Source organism: Rhea pennata, chromosome 20 (genome assembly GCF_028389875.1).
Source record: "Rhea pennata isolate bPtePen1 chromosome 20, bPtePen1.pri, whole genome shotgun sequence".
Taxonomy (NCBI): Eukaryota; Metazoa; Chordata; class Aves; order Rheiformes; family Rheidae; genus Rhea; species Rhea pennata.
Window position 1 is genome coordinate 1,334,336 of NC_084682.1, and position 13,353 is coordinate 1,347,688.

Sequence of the window (13,353 nt, forward strand, 5' to 3'; positions counted from 1 at the left end):
GTCTCCTACCAACAAAACCTAAAGCCTTACTCACCACATGTTGCTCAGTAGAAATGATGCTAAAAAAAAAACCCACGCCAGGGAATCATTCCTTTTTAGAAAAGGTGAAAGGACTTTTCTACAAAATCCATCTGCTCATCACACATAGAGACTGTGCACTTCACAGCATGCATGTTTAGAAGAAAAGCAAACCACAGAGTATCCAAGAAGCCATTGAGAGGGTACTCTGAATTAGCCATGAAGAAGGGTTCATAGTAGTGTAAGGGCTTTAATCTTGTCTGGTATCCAACTTAAATCCTCAAAACGAGGCAAAAATGCTGCTATCTATCTAGCACACCAGATGGGATATTTTTGGTAAAGATTCATTCCTGCAGATAAGCCTACAGAGCTAACACTACTGCTAGCACCCAGTAAAATCAGTCTGACCTGTCCCTCATCTTAGAAGACATGGCTGTTCCTGTAAAGCCAAACAGTTGCCAGGGCCCTACATGCCTCCTTTTAAATCAATACCCTCACCAGTCATCCGCCCATAAAGCAGCAGATGCTAGAAGAGAAAGCCCATTACATAAGGTGCTTAATTTCCTGCTCATAGCTCTAAGCAAAGCACGTAAGGATGTGTTCAAGAACATCTTGTGCCTGCTAGTTTTTATTCTGCTCTGGCTTTCTAGAACCTAGTGAAGAAGGTACTGAAAAATGCTAACATTATTAAATTTCTGGAGAGTTTGAGCGTTATGGAAAGCCTCTCACATGAAATTTATAGCTTGCACTAAGCCTTGAGTATACACAGAGTTTTGCATAGCATCTCCTCTTCACTGCTTTACCTCTCAGAATACATGCAGATATTCCTTATGTATGGAGCTAAAAATCCCTTACCTGAGTTGCAAATGACAGTGCAGTAAGAAATGACCTGATGGATTGTGGCCTGTATTTTTCAGGACCAAGGTACTCACAAAACAGCATAACAGTGCCTTTTAGATCATGGAATTACACAATTTTATTTAATAGCGTGAGAAATCACGTATAGGGAAGTAGCGTATTGTATGCAGAAAAAGGGTTCCAGGCAGTTTCTTATCCATGCATTTTAGTGTCACGGCATCCCCATAACTAATACTGAAACATCAGACATTTTTCAATAATGGCATATTCTTTCGAAGATGGTAGCAACAGGTAGAAGCAAACTGAATCCCTGCCTGGAATGAGTTCTGAATTCTCTGAGGGATCAATTCAATTTGTTCTTACTCATACTAAAATAAGCCACGCTGTCAGAGGGGGGAAAAAGGAAGCAACTATTAGAGCCTGGCCATTCTTCTTAGATCTGTACTCTGGACGGATACAGCAAGCAGTCCTTCCTAGGGGCAATCTGTAGCTCTAAAGGTTGTGTCTTATCTCCCAGCCTGGCTTCAAGGAAGTAGTGGGTGTGCGCTCTGAGAGACCAGAGATATTCCCTCCTGCTCTTAACAGCAACTCTACACAGCAGGTGGGCTGGAGAGGAGCTGACAGTCCTCAGGGGAAGCCCATTCAGACTGCTCTTGGTGGACAGGGGAGCTCCTGTTTTGTGGGGAGGCAGATGCCACATTTTAAGTGTTTCACTGCAGATCTTGAGGGGCGGCATAAGCATCATGCTGAACTCATGGCACAAACACCTCACAGCGAGCAAGGCTGCATAGGGCACCTGGCCCCTATGGCAAGGGGAGTGAACCCAGGAGGCTGGCAGTAAGAGAGACATTAATATTTTCCAACAGCTGTTTACCCTTAGGAGGGGCCCTCACCTGGAACATAGAGAGAAAGATCCAGGTGCAGGAAGCCTGCAGGACAGAGTTTATTTGCACATACACAATCAGCACATTCAGGATTTCTGCTATTTAGCAGTTCAGTCAGAGCTGCTGCTGCCAGACCCACAGAAACCCCCCACAAATGCCCTAAGTCCTCGTAGTCTGTTCATGTAGATATCCTGACAGAAGAAGATGAGAGGATACATCTGTGGAAATGCGATAGGCTTAGGCAGATCTGTCCCTTCCATCCCCCCCAATGAAAGTAAGGAGCAAAGCACAGAAATGCTCCAAAAACTGATAGCACAATCTGCTACAAGCTAGATCACAGACCAAGCAAGTCAAACCACGTGGCATGGTTTAATATTGCCACCATGCCAATGCCATGTCCTCCACAGACTTCCATAAGAGTAGTGGGAGACTCTTAACAGAGGATTCCTACTCAGGCACCCACCTTACTGCTCTGCTCCACAGTGCGTCAAGCGCCGTCCCCAGCTTCTCGGTGAACTACTCCTGACTATTTGCAACAAAAGGCACAGAAGCCCCAACCTCACACTCCCATCTCTGGCATAAATGCTAAATGGGGAACAAGGTCCATTTCACAAGCAAGCAGGAGTTACTGAGGGAAACTCCCCCTATACCCTGGGAGTCGCATACATTCTCCAGGCAGAACTGCCATAAGCCAGACCTGACACTGGTGAACTGTTTCACCTGCTCCCAAACATGCCCAGTGGTGGCAAAGATCTGCTTACAGCCAGCAGTTGCTAGGATAGGATTTGCCCCTCCCTGTACATGACAGTTAACTACACTAAAAACAGCTTTTCCAAACTTGATTGACTGGAACCCCTGCTTTGCAAAGAGTGAGACTAGTTCAAACATGTTTCAGAAGATAAGGAGATGACTATGTTCTTAAATTACTTTTTAAGATGGTGACAAACTATATGCGAGAACAAACAGAATACTGAAGTTTCTGGAAAGCACAAGGGTAAAGGCAGAGAAGAATTCTTTAATGCATCAGAGAAAATAAACCAATGGAATATTTTTATTCCTCTCTTGATTTTGATAGAGAAGTCCCAAGCCCAGAACCAACTAACCTAGAGGTACAAGCGACCCCTTCAATCAGCCTTAGTGTGGGGATAATGCTCTGTTTACATACTCTTTCTCTCCCACTCCTCCCCTCAAGTCTTGACCCCAGTTGTTGGAGGGAGAATGGCAATCCTGAGCAGTGTATTTTCCTAGGTACATTTTCAGAGCAACTTTCATCCTTTGGAGACCACTACATAGCTTAAATGCATCTCATCTCCCTGTCTGCATGGTTCCTTGTCCTACTTTTTATAGTTCTCAGTTCAAATATCTCCTTTCCCAGTTTCACTCCACCATATTTAAGTATTTGTGCATCATTTTCTGTGATGAGCTACACATATACAATGCTAATTCATCTCCAGAACTCCTAGTCAAAAACAAGGACTCCATCATTTCCCAGAAAATACTTTATAAGAAAATTACCGTTAGTATTAGTCCACCTCCAAAGCAGAACCAGCTCCATGTTAGCCCCTATGCAGTATGATAAAAATCTGTGTGGTAGCTGATTAGAGGAATAGTAACAAAGGAAAAGAAACAGTAAAAGGTGGGGGGAATTCAAAGTTTCCTTACCCCTCAGAAGGCGTATTCACAGAGAGCAAACGGGAGCACAAACCAGAAGCTTGTATGCACCACCTACCTCCAGGTCTGCTAGGTCCACACAGAACAACTCTTTCTCTCTTCGCAGCATGACTTGCTGACTGTTATCCATGTTCACAGGAGTTTTAGCTGTTGCCCAACGCCATAAACAGTGCATTGTTATTACTACAATCTCTTCTAGACTAAAGGATTTTACAAGCAATCATTATTCCTGTTTAATATATAGATTTTTCACAGAAAGACAGGAGCCCGCAATAATAACAGCGAGAGCTTTCAAGCTTCACAGTGTCCGCAGCAAGTCACTGAGTGAAAAAATAGGCTTCACTCTGGACTAAAGGAGTCAGCAGATACTCTAAATTAGAGTCGGTGCTCTATTTCTGACGGGAAAGCCTGGGAGCTTCTGTGCTTCCCCACATGGCAGCTTTATTTGGGAGCAGGCTGGGGGGAAAGGGGAGGGAGGAGGGGGAGGGAGAAAGAGGGAGAGAAAGAGAGCATTGTTTCTCTAATTGGTGAACTAAAGAACTCCTTGCAATTAGGCTGTTTTTCAAAGGTGTTATATCACAGATTAGCACAATCTTGAAATGCTCCTTCCAGCAACTGTAGAAATGCAAAGGAAATCAGAATCATTTAAAAAAGGAACAAAACATGAACTCAGGCCTTTCACCTGACCTTGGACAGGCAGCAGTCTCCTACACAGGCTGCAGGAGAGCCTTTCAGCTGCACTTGCCTCCTGTTTTGTACCTGCTATTTCTATCTAGCCCCCAGAGCTGGCCAGAGCAGGGCTCGGCTCTGTTGCAGTTGGACACTTTTGATGATCATGTAGGAGGAAAGTTTTCAAAGACTCTACAAGTATTTAACAACTTCTCCAATTAGTCTGAGAGCCTAAAAATCTCACAGACAAGAGGGGTCTAACATCAAAATGTTATTACAATATTTGTGGGGTATTCCCTCTCCCTGTAGCACTCTTTGAAAGTGTTAGAAAAGAAACCCAGTGTGATTGTTTCAGTTTCATAGATGAACTAACAGCACCTCGGAGAGATGAAGTCATTCCCCAAGATTATCTTGCATGCCAGCAGCAGAACCAGGTATGGGACTCGAGTGTCCCAATTTTCACTGTCCACCTACAAAGCCATCTCTCTGAAAGCTCCCTAATCACCTCTCCCCCCAGTCACGTCACAGGCAGCATTCATAAAGCTAAGAGCAACCATTATATATTTCACAATAGTTAACCTATTAAAGCTCCTTCTGTCAGTAATTTCCATTTTCAAAGCATTCAGCTGAAATGCAGCTCACATGCTGTATGAAATCTGAGCTACAGCAGGAATGATTCCATGATACGTTTAACATTTCTGGCAGACAGCTCATCACAGACAAACATCTCCTGTGCACTGTCTGCAACTCATATACCCTGCTGCCATCTATGCCACAAAAAACCCAATAGTGGCTGCATTGCTATTTTCTAAGTAGAGAAACAATAGGACAAAGAATCAATGCAATAAGTACAAATTCAATTGCTCTTCACAGCCATTGTTTTATTAGACCAGCTATTTCCATTCTCACAAATTAGAGCCTGTTCTGGGATGCCTAGTCAAAAGCCATTTTGACAGCCCAGTACACATTGCAATTCTCCTGTACAACTAATCCGAATGCTACGCAAGCTGACTGCAGCTGCATGAAATGGATGCAGAACTTAAAAATATAACCATATATTTGGGATCACAGAGAAATTTAAATAAATGCTTTTTACACCTGTAATACTCCAGCTCTAGGAACAGAAGGAACATAGTTTATTACACTAGTCATTGGTTTGGAGAGGGTGGTAAGAGTGCATGAATAAAAGTAATAAACAGTTGGAAAATGTACTCTTCCTGACTTAGACCGAACATGAATTTGTTCACCCTTTTTAGCGACCACACAAATGGAAGGATGGACCGGACAGTGTTTGCTCTCTGAGTTAGCAGGATGTAGTTTGAACTGTTCTTCCCCATCCTCCAATCCTCTCCACCTCTTCCCTTCCTCCAGTTCTGCAGGCATCACAAAGGATTTCAGAAAGAGCTACAAAGACATTCTTTTAAGCTCAGGCAATTCTAGTAACCCTAGAAACCAGCAATAGCTGGGAGCCTGGCAGTTTGGCCACAGCAACAGGCTGCTATTCTGTTCTCTCCTTGTCATCCCTACACCTCTAGCTGTATTACCCAAACCCTAGCTAGGCTGCAAGGCAATCTCCATTTAAAGGCATCACATCCAATATAAATGTTAGTAAATGAAAGGAAAAATTTAGTCTTGAACTCATCCTATTTCACCAAAAACTACTTAATTAACATCAGCATCAATATGGAGTAACTTCCATGGAAATGTGCTGAATTCAGTCATTCAGTCTTCTTACAAGTAGGTTCCTGCTGAAGTCCAGGAAAATCTTTACTTGTGTAAAGATCAAAGGAAACTGAAAGAGAACACTGGGACCTGGTCAGCAAAGCCAAAAATGGGAGAAAGAATGCAAAAAGCCTTTTCTTTGTGTAGCCATCAGTGGACTAAGCTCTACTTCCACTGTCATTAATGCTACACTGAACTGAACAGTCCCCAGTGCAGAACAGCATGGACCCAGACCCCAGGGAACAATCTGGTAATAGTGCCCTGCAGTGCTTGAGTTTCTAGTAATCACCTAAACATGGACATGATTTCAGGTTCTTCTTTAAGTGCACCAGAGAGAGGAGCTAGAGGTCTTGGTCTATTTGGTTACTTTTTATTTTAGTAGAAGTGTAAGATTATTTTGTGCAGTGAAGAGATTTGCAGTGGTCAGGAGTTATTTGCATGTTAAGAATTAAACCATAAAGAATTTGTAAAGATCAGAAGGAGCCATGGTCTATGAGCATGAACATCAGATGCCTGACACCAAACAGAACACCAAAGGAGAGTTGTTCATTCCATTTTTTTTACACTGATGCAATGCTCTTTGATACCAGTCTGAACCAGAGACTTTACTCACAAGGCAGGGGGATGTAATGAAAAAAAAAAATGTTTCTGAGCAAAGACTCCCCCCCACTCCAAATTCAGACCACAGCTTCCCACCTGTGCATTACTGGGGATACAGGGTACAATCCATTTGTTTTTGTAGTCTGAGTGCTGTGTGAGCTGTACGAGTTTCTGAACCATCAGTCTGGACCAAACTAGTAAACTCTGAACACTCTTAAGTTGGTTTAAGTTTAGAGGGAGATAATGCTACTGGCTGTCCTTGGATCTTCACTGATTTGTAATTAAACATACATCTTTCAGAAATGAGAAAACTTTTAAGCTTTAACAACTCTTTAACATTTTTGTCCATTTGTTGAGTGTGTCAGCATACAAAATTCTAACTCTAGATCCCCTTTTTTGGCCAGTATTGCACAGAGAAAATAGTACTATACAGTACTATTGTTATCTAAAACCTAGCAAGTGAATGAGTTATGGTGGCATTTCTGGACCTATCAGGCAGAAGATGAGGTGGTCCTGGTAATGCTGGATCTCTGTCTCATACTCATACCAAAAATAGGTATGAAGCTCTGCTTCAAATGCTATTATAAGACCACCTCTACCGACTCTTGGAGGAGAACAAAGCGAAGAGAGTATTTCACCACTCCCTTTGTGTGATTGTTGCTTCTGGGAGAGAAGCACCCTTTCCACCAAAGGTCCACATTCATACCCCCACGTTTCTACTTTCCCTGAAAATAAGTTGAGGAAATTAACTCACACCCAGCAGGCAGCTGAAAAGGTCAGACTTGACATGGTAGGAAGGCTCTGTGATGAGGGCTGTCTTCTCCTTACCTGTACAACTTCTTTCCTCACATTGACAATGTCTAACCAGTCGTTGAATCTTGGGTAGCTGTTGAGCTCTGCTGTCCTGTCATTTTGGGGCACACTCAGCTTACACTGCCGTTGTCTGTGAATGTAGTCAATCAGTTTCACCTGTTGGGATCCAGAAAGCAAGCAGTTAAATTCTCTGGGATAGGTCATCTTTCTCTGCAATGTTTGCATGTACAACACTTAGCAAAATGGGATGCTGGTTGGTGAGTGGGGCTCTTTCACGCTATAACAATAACAGATTCTTACAAGCACTCACAGAAATTCATACAGTGAAGCATTTCGTACCGAGTATCTTTAGTCTGCAAAATTTCAGCAGAAGGCAGGACCCTGCAGGGTCTAACCCTGCAGGCCCCTTCTTTAAACTCATATCAACAAAAGTTCTCTGGTGTTTGAGTTTGATGCCAAAATACGAAATGGCAACGAAACCAAATCAGTTACATTCTGTTTTTAGAAGTGATGCACACGTATATGCAACTTCATTCTAGATACTGTGGTATTGCTAGTCTAACCTGCAGGACTTCCTGTCCTCCATCCATTTCTCCCATATGTTTGTTATACCCTTTTACATCTGGTCTTCATTTAGACAACAAGTTCAGTAAGACAGGAGTAGCCAATGGAATTCAAAGACTCTGAGACATTATCTGACAGGCATTTCTGTCACAAAGCCAACAATAAAAACAATGATCTTAAAAGAACAAAAACTAAAGCTTTTATTACCTGACCATCTCATGCCAAAAGCACTACATAGAAATTGTCACTTCAGGCATAGAAAAACAAAACCACAAAAGGAATATTATTTGTGCCTTATGTTTGCTTATCAAAAAAGAAAAAACCCTCAAAAGATTTCTCACTATGTCACACATTCCCACTGGGCAGATTTAAGCTTCAAAAGCTTCTTAACAAAACAATGCCTCAAAGCAAGTTAGCTGATCCGTGTTTTATAAACCAAAACATGTCCTTAGTCAACTAAGAATTTCAGCATTTGGGATAAGATCAGACTACAAAATGAAAAAGGAAAAAACAAACATGAATTCTTTGTTCACGATAGTATCTCTTCTCTCACGTTTCTGCTCCAATATTTTTCGTCAGTGCATCTGAATGACGTTATATTGACTTGTACACACAAATTCAAAGTTACACGCAGGAAAGAAAATTAGATCATCTCCTCCTTCCCCAGATAAAGAATGTGTCAGATATTAAAAAGGAAATGTATATTGCATTTGATCTCAACTGAATGACCGCCACACTGAGCATAACGCTTTTGAGCTGCAGACCAGTTTGGAAGAGTTACTGCCTCCTAAAAACCATCTTAGAAAAACTGCAAATGCTAACTTGACAGTATATTGTAAGCACAGTAGTTAATGCTATTTGATGCACAGTTTGATGACAGTCAGGCTAGAAGTAGTGCAACTACTGATCAGCAATCAGAAGACCTATACTCACCCCTGAAATCCTGAGGCCAAAATTCCAGGCAATGGAATTAACCATCTCTGGAAGGGACTTAAAACCTCAAGGACCGAACCCCACTCACTCTCTCCATTTATCTGCCTTTTACTGAAAAGAGGAAATTCTTTCTCCTTCTCAACTTGTGTATTGTAACCCAATCTCACAAATGTCTAACTTTTGCATGCTTTTGCATGGCCACAACCTAGTAGTGAAGAGTGCTCTCCTGTGAAGTTAGCTGAGTGTTTCGTTTTATGAGCAATCTATCTACTCGCAACCAGCAGTACAACAGCAAGGTTCGTCTCTGCCCCCACACTTCTGAATTCAGGAAGCAGTGCTATGAAGTTTGAGATTTATCAAAACATGGATTGATGCAATCAAAACAGAGGAATTCAGACACTTCATACAATGCAGAGAGAAATGCAAAGCAGTATCACTCTTAAGAGAGGCAACTGTGCATTAAAAGGACTGCTGTATCCTAGAATACTCAGCCACTGCTTTGCATTTACAGTCTGACCACCCAGCTGAAACCAGAGGAACCTTCTAAGCATAACTTCCTAACGTGACTTTGGAGCATAAGACCTAACAGAAACTATCTTGGAAATCCCACTCAATCTTTCTCAGTCTCAGTACCTCTTTTTATAAAAAGAGATGGTGGTGCTTCCTTTTTTTCCCACCCTTTGCCTACTTTCTCTAGTCAGACCCAATGATCCAGAAAAGTGTGGGGCAGGTCCCTGCAGGCAACCACGGTTTTGCCGAGGCCAGCTGAGTTCCAAACAGGCTGGAGACCAGCTCAGCAGAAGCCTGGGCAGCCACGGTCCTCTGCCTTCACTTTATGCCAATTAGAGACAAGTCATCTCACTCTCTCATAGCACCATATGCTAGTGTGACTACATAACTTTTGATAAATGACGCAACTTGTTCTGCCTGTACCCATACTCTCAAGCTTGATTTCAGCTGTATTCTAGTGCATGGTTGTACCTTCAGTTGTACACACCCCTAAATTAATCTGTCTCTGGTCTAGGCATGCTCTGTTCCTTCAGAGTTGGCTCAGTGCGGACAACGGACATACACGATGTGGTTGGCTGGTTAACTTAGTCATGACCTTCTGCTTTCTCATTGTCATATGCATCTGCTCCTAACAGCCTATCCAAGGAGCTCTCTCATTCATTAAAATCACACTCAGGAGAGAAATGAACTTGAAAATGCTTTTCAAAACATCTCCCTACTAACCGCTCGGTTTCAATTTTCTCTTCTGCTCACTGGAGTACTTTTCCCCTAGCTCGTGCCTTGGCTTTGCATTTATGCATTCTGACACAGTACAGCCAGCTGGACTGCACTAGATGCATAGCTACTATACAGATCTCCCCAGCAATTAAAAATAAGCCAGTGCACATCCTGGGGGCAACTTAACTCGCATTTATTAAGGAGAAGAGCCAAAAATACTGTCTCACACAGTTAAAGAAATTGTTTTACAGTTTAGACTGAATGCCGTCATGGATTTCAACTGTGATTTTGCCCATCTGTTATATAAAACCTTTTTAACAAGACCCACATTCTCATCATCAGAGATTCATTCCACTCAAGGTACTTGATTCTGTTCTTACTGCACACAAACGTATCATGTTTGCATCCTGACTTCTTCCTTCAATAGATGTTAGGGAGAAAGAGAGTAGAATGAGAAAGGGAGACCTTGGCATGGGTGAAGACAGAAACAGGATAGTCAAAGTCCTGATAGGAAAAATGAAGGCAGTACATCTTTCCTTCTCAAAGACATGGGGATCTTGGCAACCCACAGGCTAAAAGTGAGGTTAGCAAGGAGCACAGAGCGAAAAACAGGGCAACAGGAAGGGAGAAGAACTGGTATGAACAGAGAGGGAAAGTCCCCTAATAAGGGACACAAAGAGGAATCTGCTGGAATTTTGACGACTAGCTAGAGCTCCCAATACGCCAAAAGCTCAGCCTATGTAAGTTAAAAGTACTACAGCCTCCTGGCTGTGCAATAGATATGTTGTGGAGATGGGAGGGAAGGCAGAAATCACCCAAGCCTTCCCTTTTCTGGAGGCCATTCCAAGTAATACTCAATAGCTATATGCACTTTGCTTTGATATACAGACTGCAACTACAAAACCCAGCCAAGGGCAAACAACTCAGCTGCACATTTTGAAGCCAAAGTATGTTGAATTCCCAGGGTGCTGCAGTATATTACTGCTTCTTCCCCCAGGTCACCTTACCCCTTCCCCATTCCTTGGCATACCTCAAGGTTGCTGAGCACCTAGAAAAAGAAGAAAGGTTGTTTGCACAGTAATTTTGAAACTGGTACAGCCAGCTGTGACAGGCCTATGTGTAAAAGTAACAGTTTGGTTCCCCTACCTGATTGTAATCTGCTATTTTAGTGCAGGACCTCCTATCAAGCAAGCTTTATTTTCCTGGAAGAAGGACAAGATGTCAGCACATTCTCTAAAGCTAGAGCTCCAAGCTTAGTTATATGTAGCACTAATGATATGCAAATCCCTTAAAAGTAGCATATGACCCAGTACAAAGTAGACAACTTCACACATTGACAGTGGCAAGAAAAGGTTAGGGAATCTCTGTTCCAATACAATGGTGGAAGGCAGAATGGACTTAACATCTATTTACCAACAGAAATCACAATATAAATAAAAGAAACTATCCATAAAAATGTATGACCCCACATAATCCTATTACAATCTCCACAATGTCAGTAGGAGGACTGCATTCTGCTTTGAGGTAGGGTATTCTGGAGGTACTAAGAGCCACTATTGTTACACTCCCCACAAAAGTTCTCCTCACCAGTTTCAGTGCAACACTGGGGAAGCATCCCATTTAACGGGTAAGGCAATGGAGCTGGACTCCACATTCACCTCTGTTGCTGGTCTGCTGCATGACCTTGAACAAGTTAAATAATCCATTTCCTCTCCCATGCTGCATGTGTCTTGGCCTGTTTGGACTGAATAAGCTCCCTGGAGTAGGTGCTGTTTCAACTATTTTTGTTCTGCTTAAAATAATAGGGCTGCAAATATTTGCACTTAATGAGGCTCATCCATAGCACAAACTCCTAAAAGGACACTTCAAGAAGGTACTCAATGCAACACGGATTTCAGTTTCAAACTTTTCTCCTTCACTGGGCTATAGCAAAGATACAATGCTTGAAAATGGAAAAAGTAGCCTGACAGCACAGATCTAAGTATCTTAGATTGCCAAGTCCAGTTTTCCCATGCTAACTCCCTTCCATTTACTCTTCATGTCTAAAGTTATTTTCCTCTATTCCTATAAATAGTATATCTACATTCTCTTCCCACCCTAGATACACCACGCTTCTCCCCTAGGATGAATCTCACTTTGTTATTTCCTGCCCAGGCTTTTAACTAAACTACATGGCTTGGCTTTAATAGCTTAGCTGTTACAAAACCCTTTTCTGAGAATATAATAAAACTTCTGGGTTCAGTGACGCACATAAAAAACCCACAAGCAGCATACAGGTCTCCAACCACACACTAGACAGAGAGATAAAGCCAGTAGTAACCTTCTCACTGCCTGGTTCCAAACAGCATATCTTACACATACAAAATAGCAAACCCCACAGCAGAAGCAGTGATACTCCAACTACCTTAAATCCACAGAAATGGGAAAGAACAAAAGCAGTGAGAGGATATGGAGCAGCTGGAGCATATTACTACTTGCAGGGGTGCTCCATTAGAGCCCTCCTTCTCTCAGTCTGGTGCAGCTGATGGCCAGGACCTGGTTCTCATTTGCTGTAAGAATTACACATGTTGGAAGGTATGGTCTTGGATGCACATTCACCTCCTTCTTACAGCACTGTTACATTAACATCCCTTTACAGCATATGTGAGAAACAGACCCAGAATCTTTCTGAAAAACAGCCAAACTTATGTGAGAAACAGACCCAGAATCTTTCTGAAAAACAGCCAAACTTTTTTTTTTTTTTTTTTTTTTTTAATACAAAATAACCAGCCAGGCCTCCTGAGTTGTGAGTTTGCCTGTACCCATGACCTCCAACTAACAGCTGGAAGTTCTGATGACTACAAACTACAAACAAAATATCACTCTCTCTCTCCTCCCCTAACACACCCCCACAGTCCCCGCACACGCACACACACCCTAGTTTTTCAGTTGGACATCTGCAGATATGACACAAGGAAACAACGGCATCTGTAAAACTGATTCAGTGGCATGGTACCAAAGTACTACCTGATACCCTTCAGAATATCAACAGTCTGAGAATGAGTTTTATTCAGACTTGACAACCAGATAACATATTTTCACATTTTCTCCCTCAGAGCTATAATGTTCTGCTCACCAATGCCTAGGACTTTTCTTGACGACTTGAAACCTATCAGATACCAAGTTTAGAAGAGTTTTTTTTGCCACCTCCAAATCAGACAGTTGTTATTGCTTAATCAGTGAATCAAGCACATGTTCAAAAGCAGAATATGCGTCCCTATCCCAGCAGATGAAATCTGACAGAGTCTCAGAGCACTTCAGAAGATAATAAATATGAGCGTACACTACTGCTTCCAAGCCTACAACCACTTAGTGCCTTGCAGTTTAACAAACTGGTCCCTGAAGTTTTAAAAGA

At 42.3% G+C, this 13,353-nt stretch overlaps 1 protein-coding gene across 2 annotated transcripts in view; it reads right to left on the reverse strand.

Annotated features, from left to right (window-relative positions):
- Positions 1–13,353, reverse strand: part of KSR1 (kinase suppressor of ras 1) — a 74,988-nt gene that overhangs the window by 29,003 nt on the left and 32,632 nt on the right. For both annotated transcript variants that reach the window (XM_062592632.1, XM_062592631.1), the window contains exon 2: positions 7,251–7,391. In XM_062592632.1, coding sequence (XP_062448616.1) covers positions 7,251–7,391 — 141 coding nt within the window. The remainder of the gene's footprint in view (positions 1–7,250; positions 7,392–13,353) is intronic.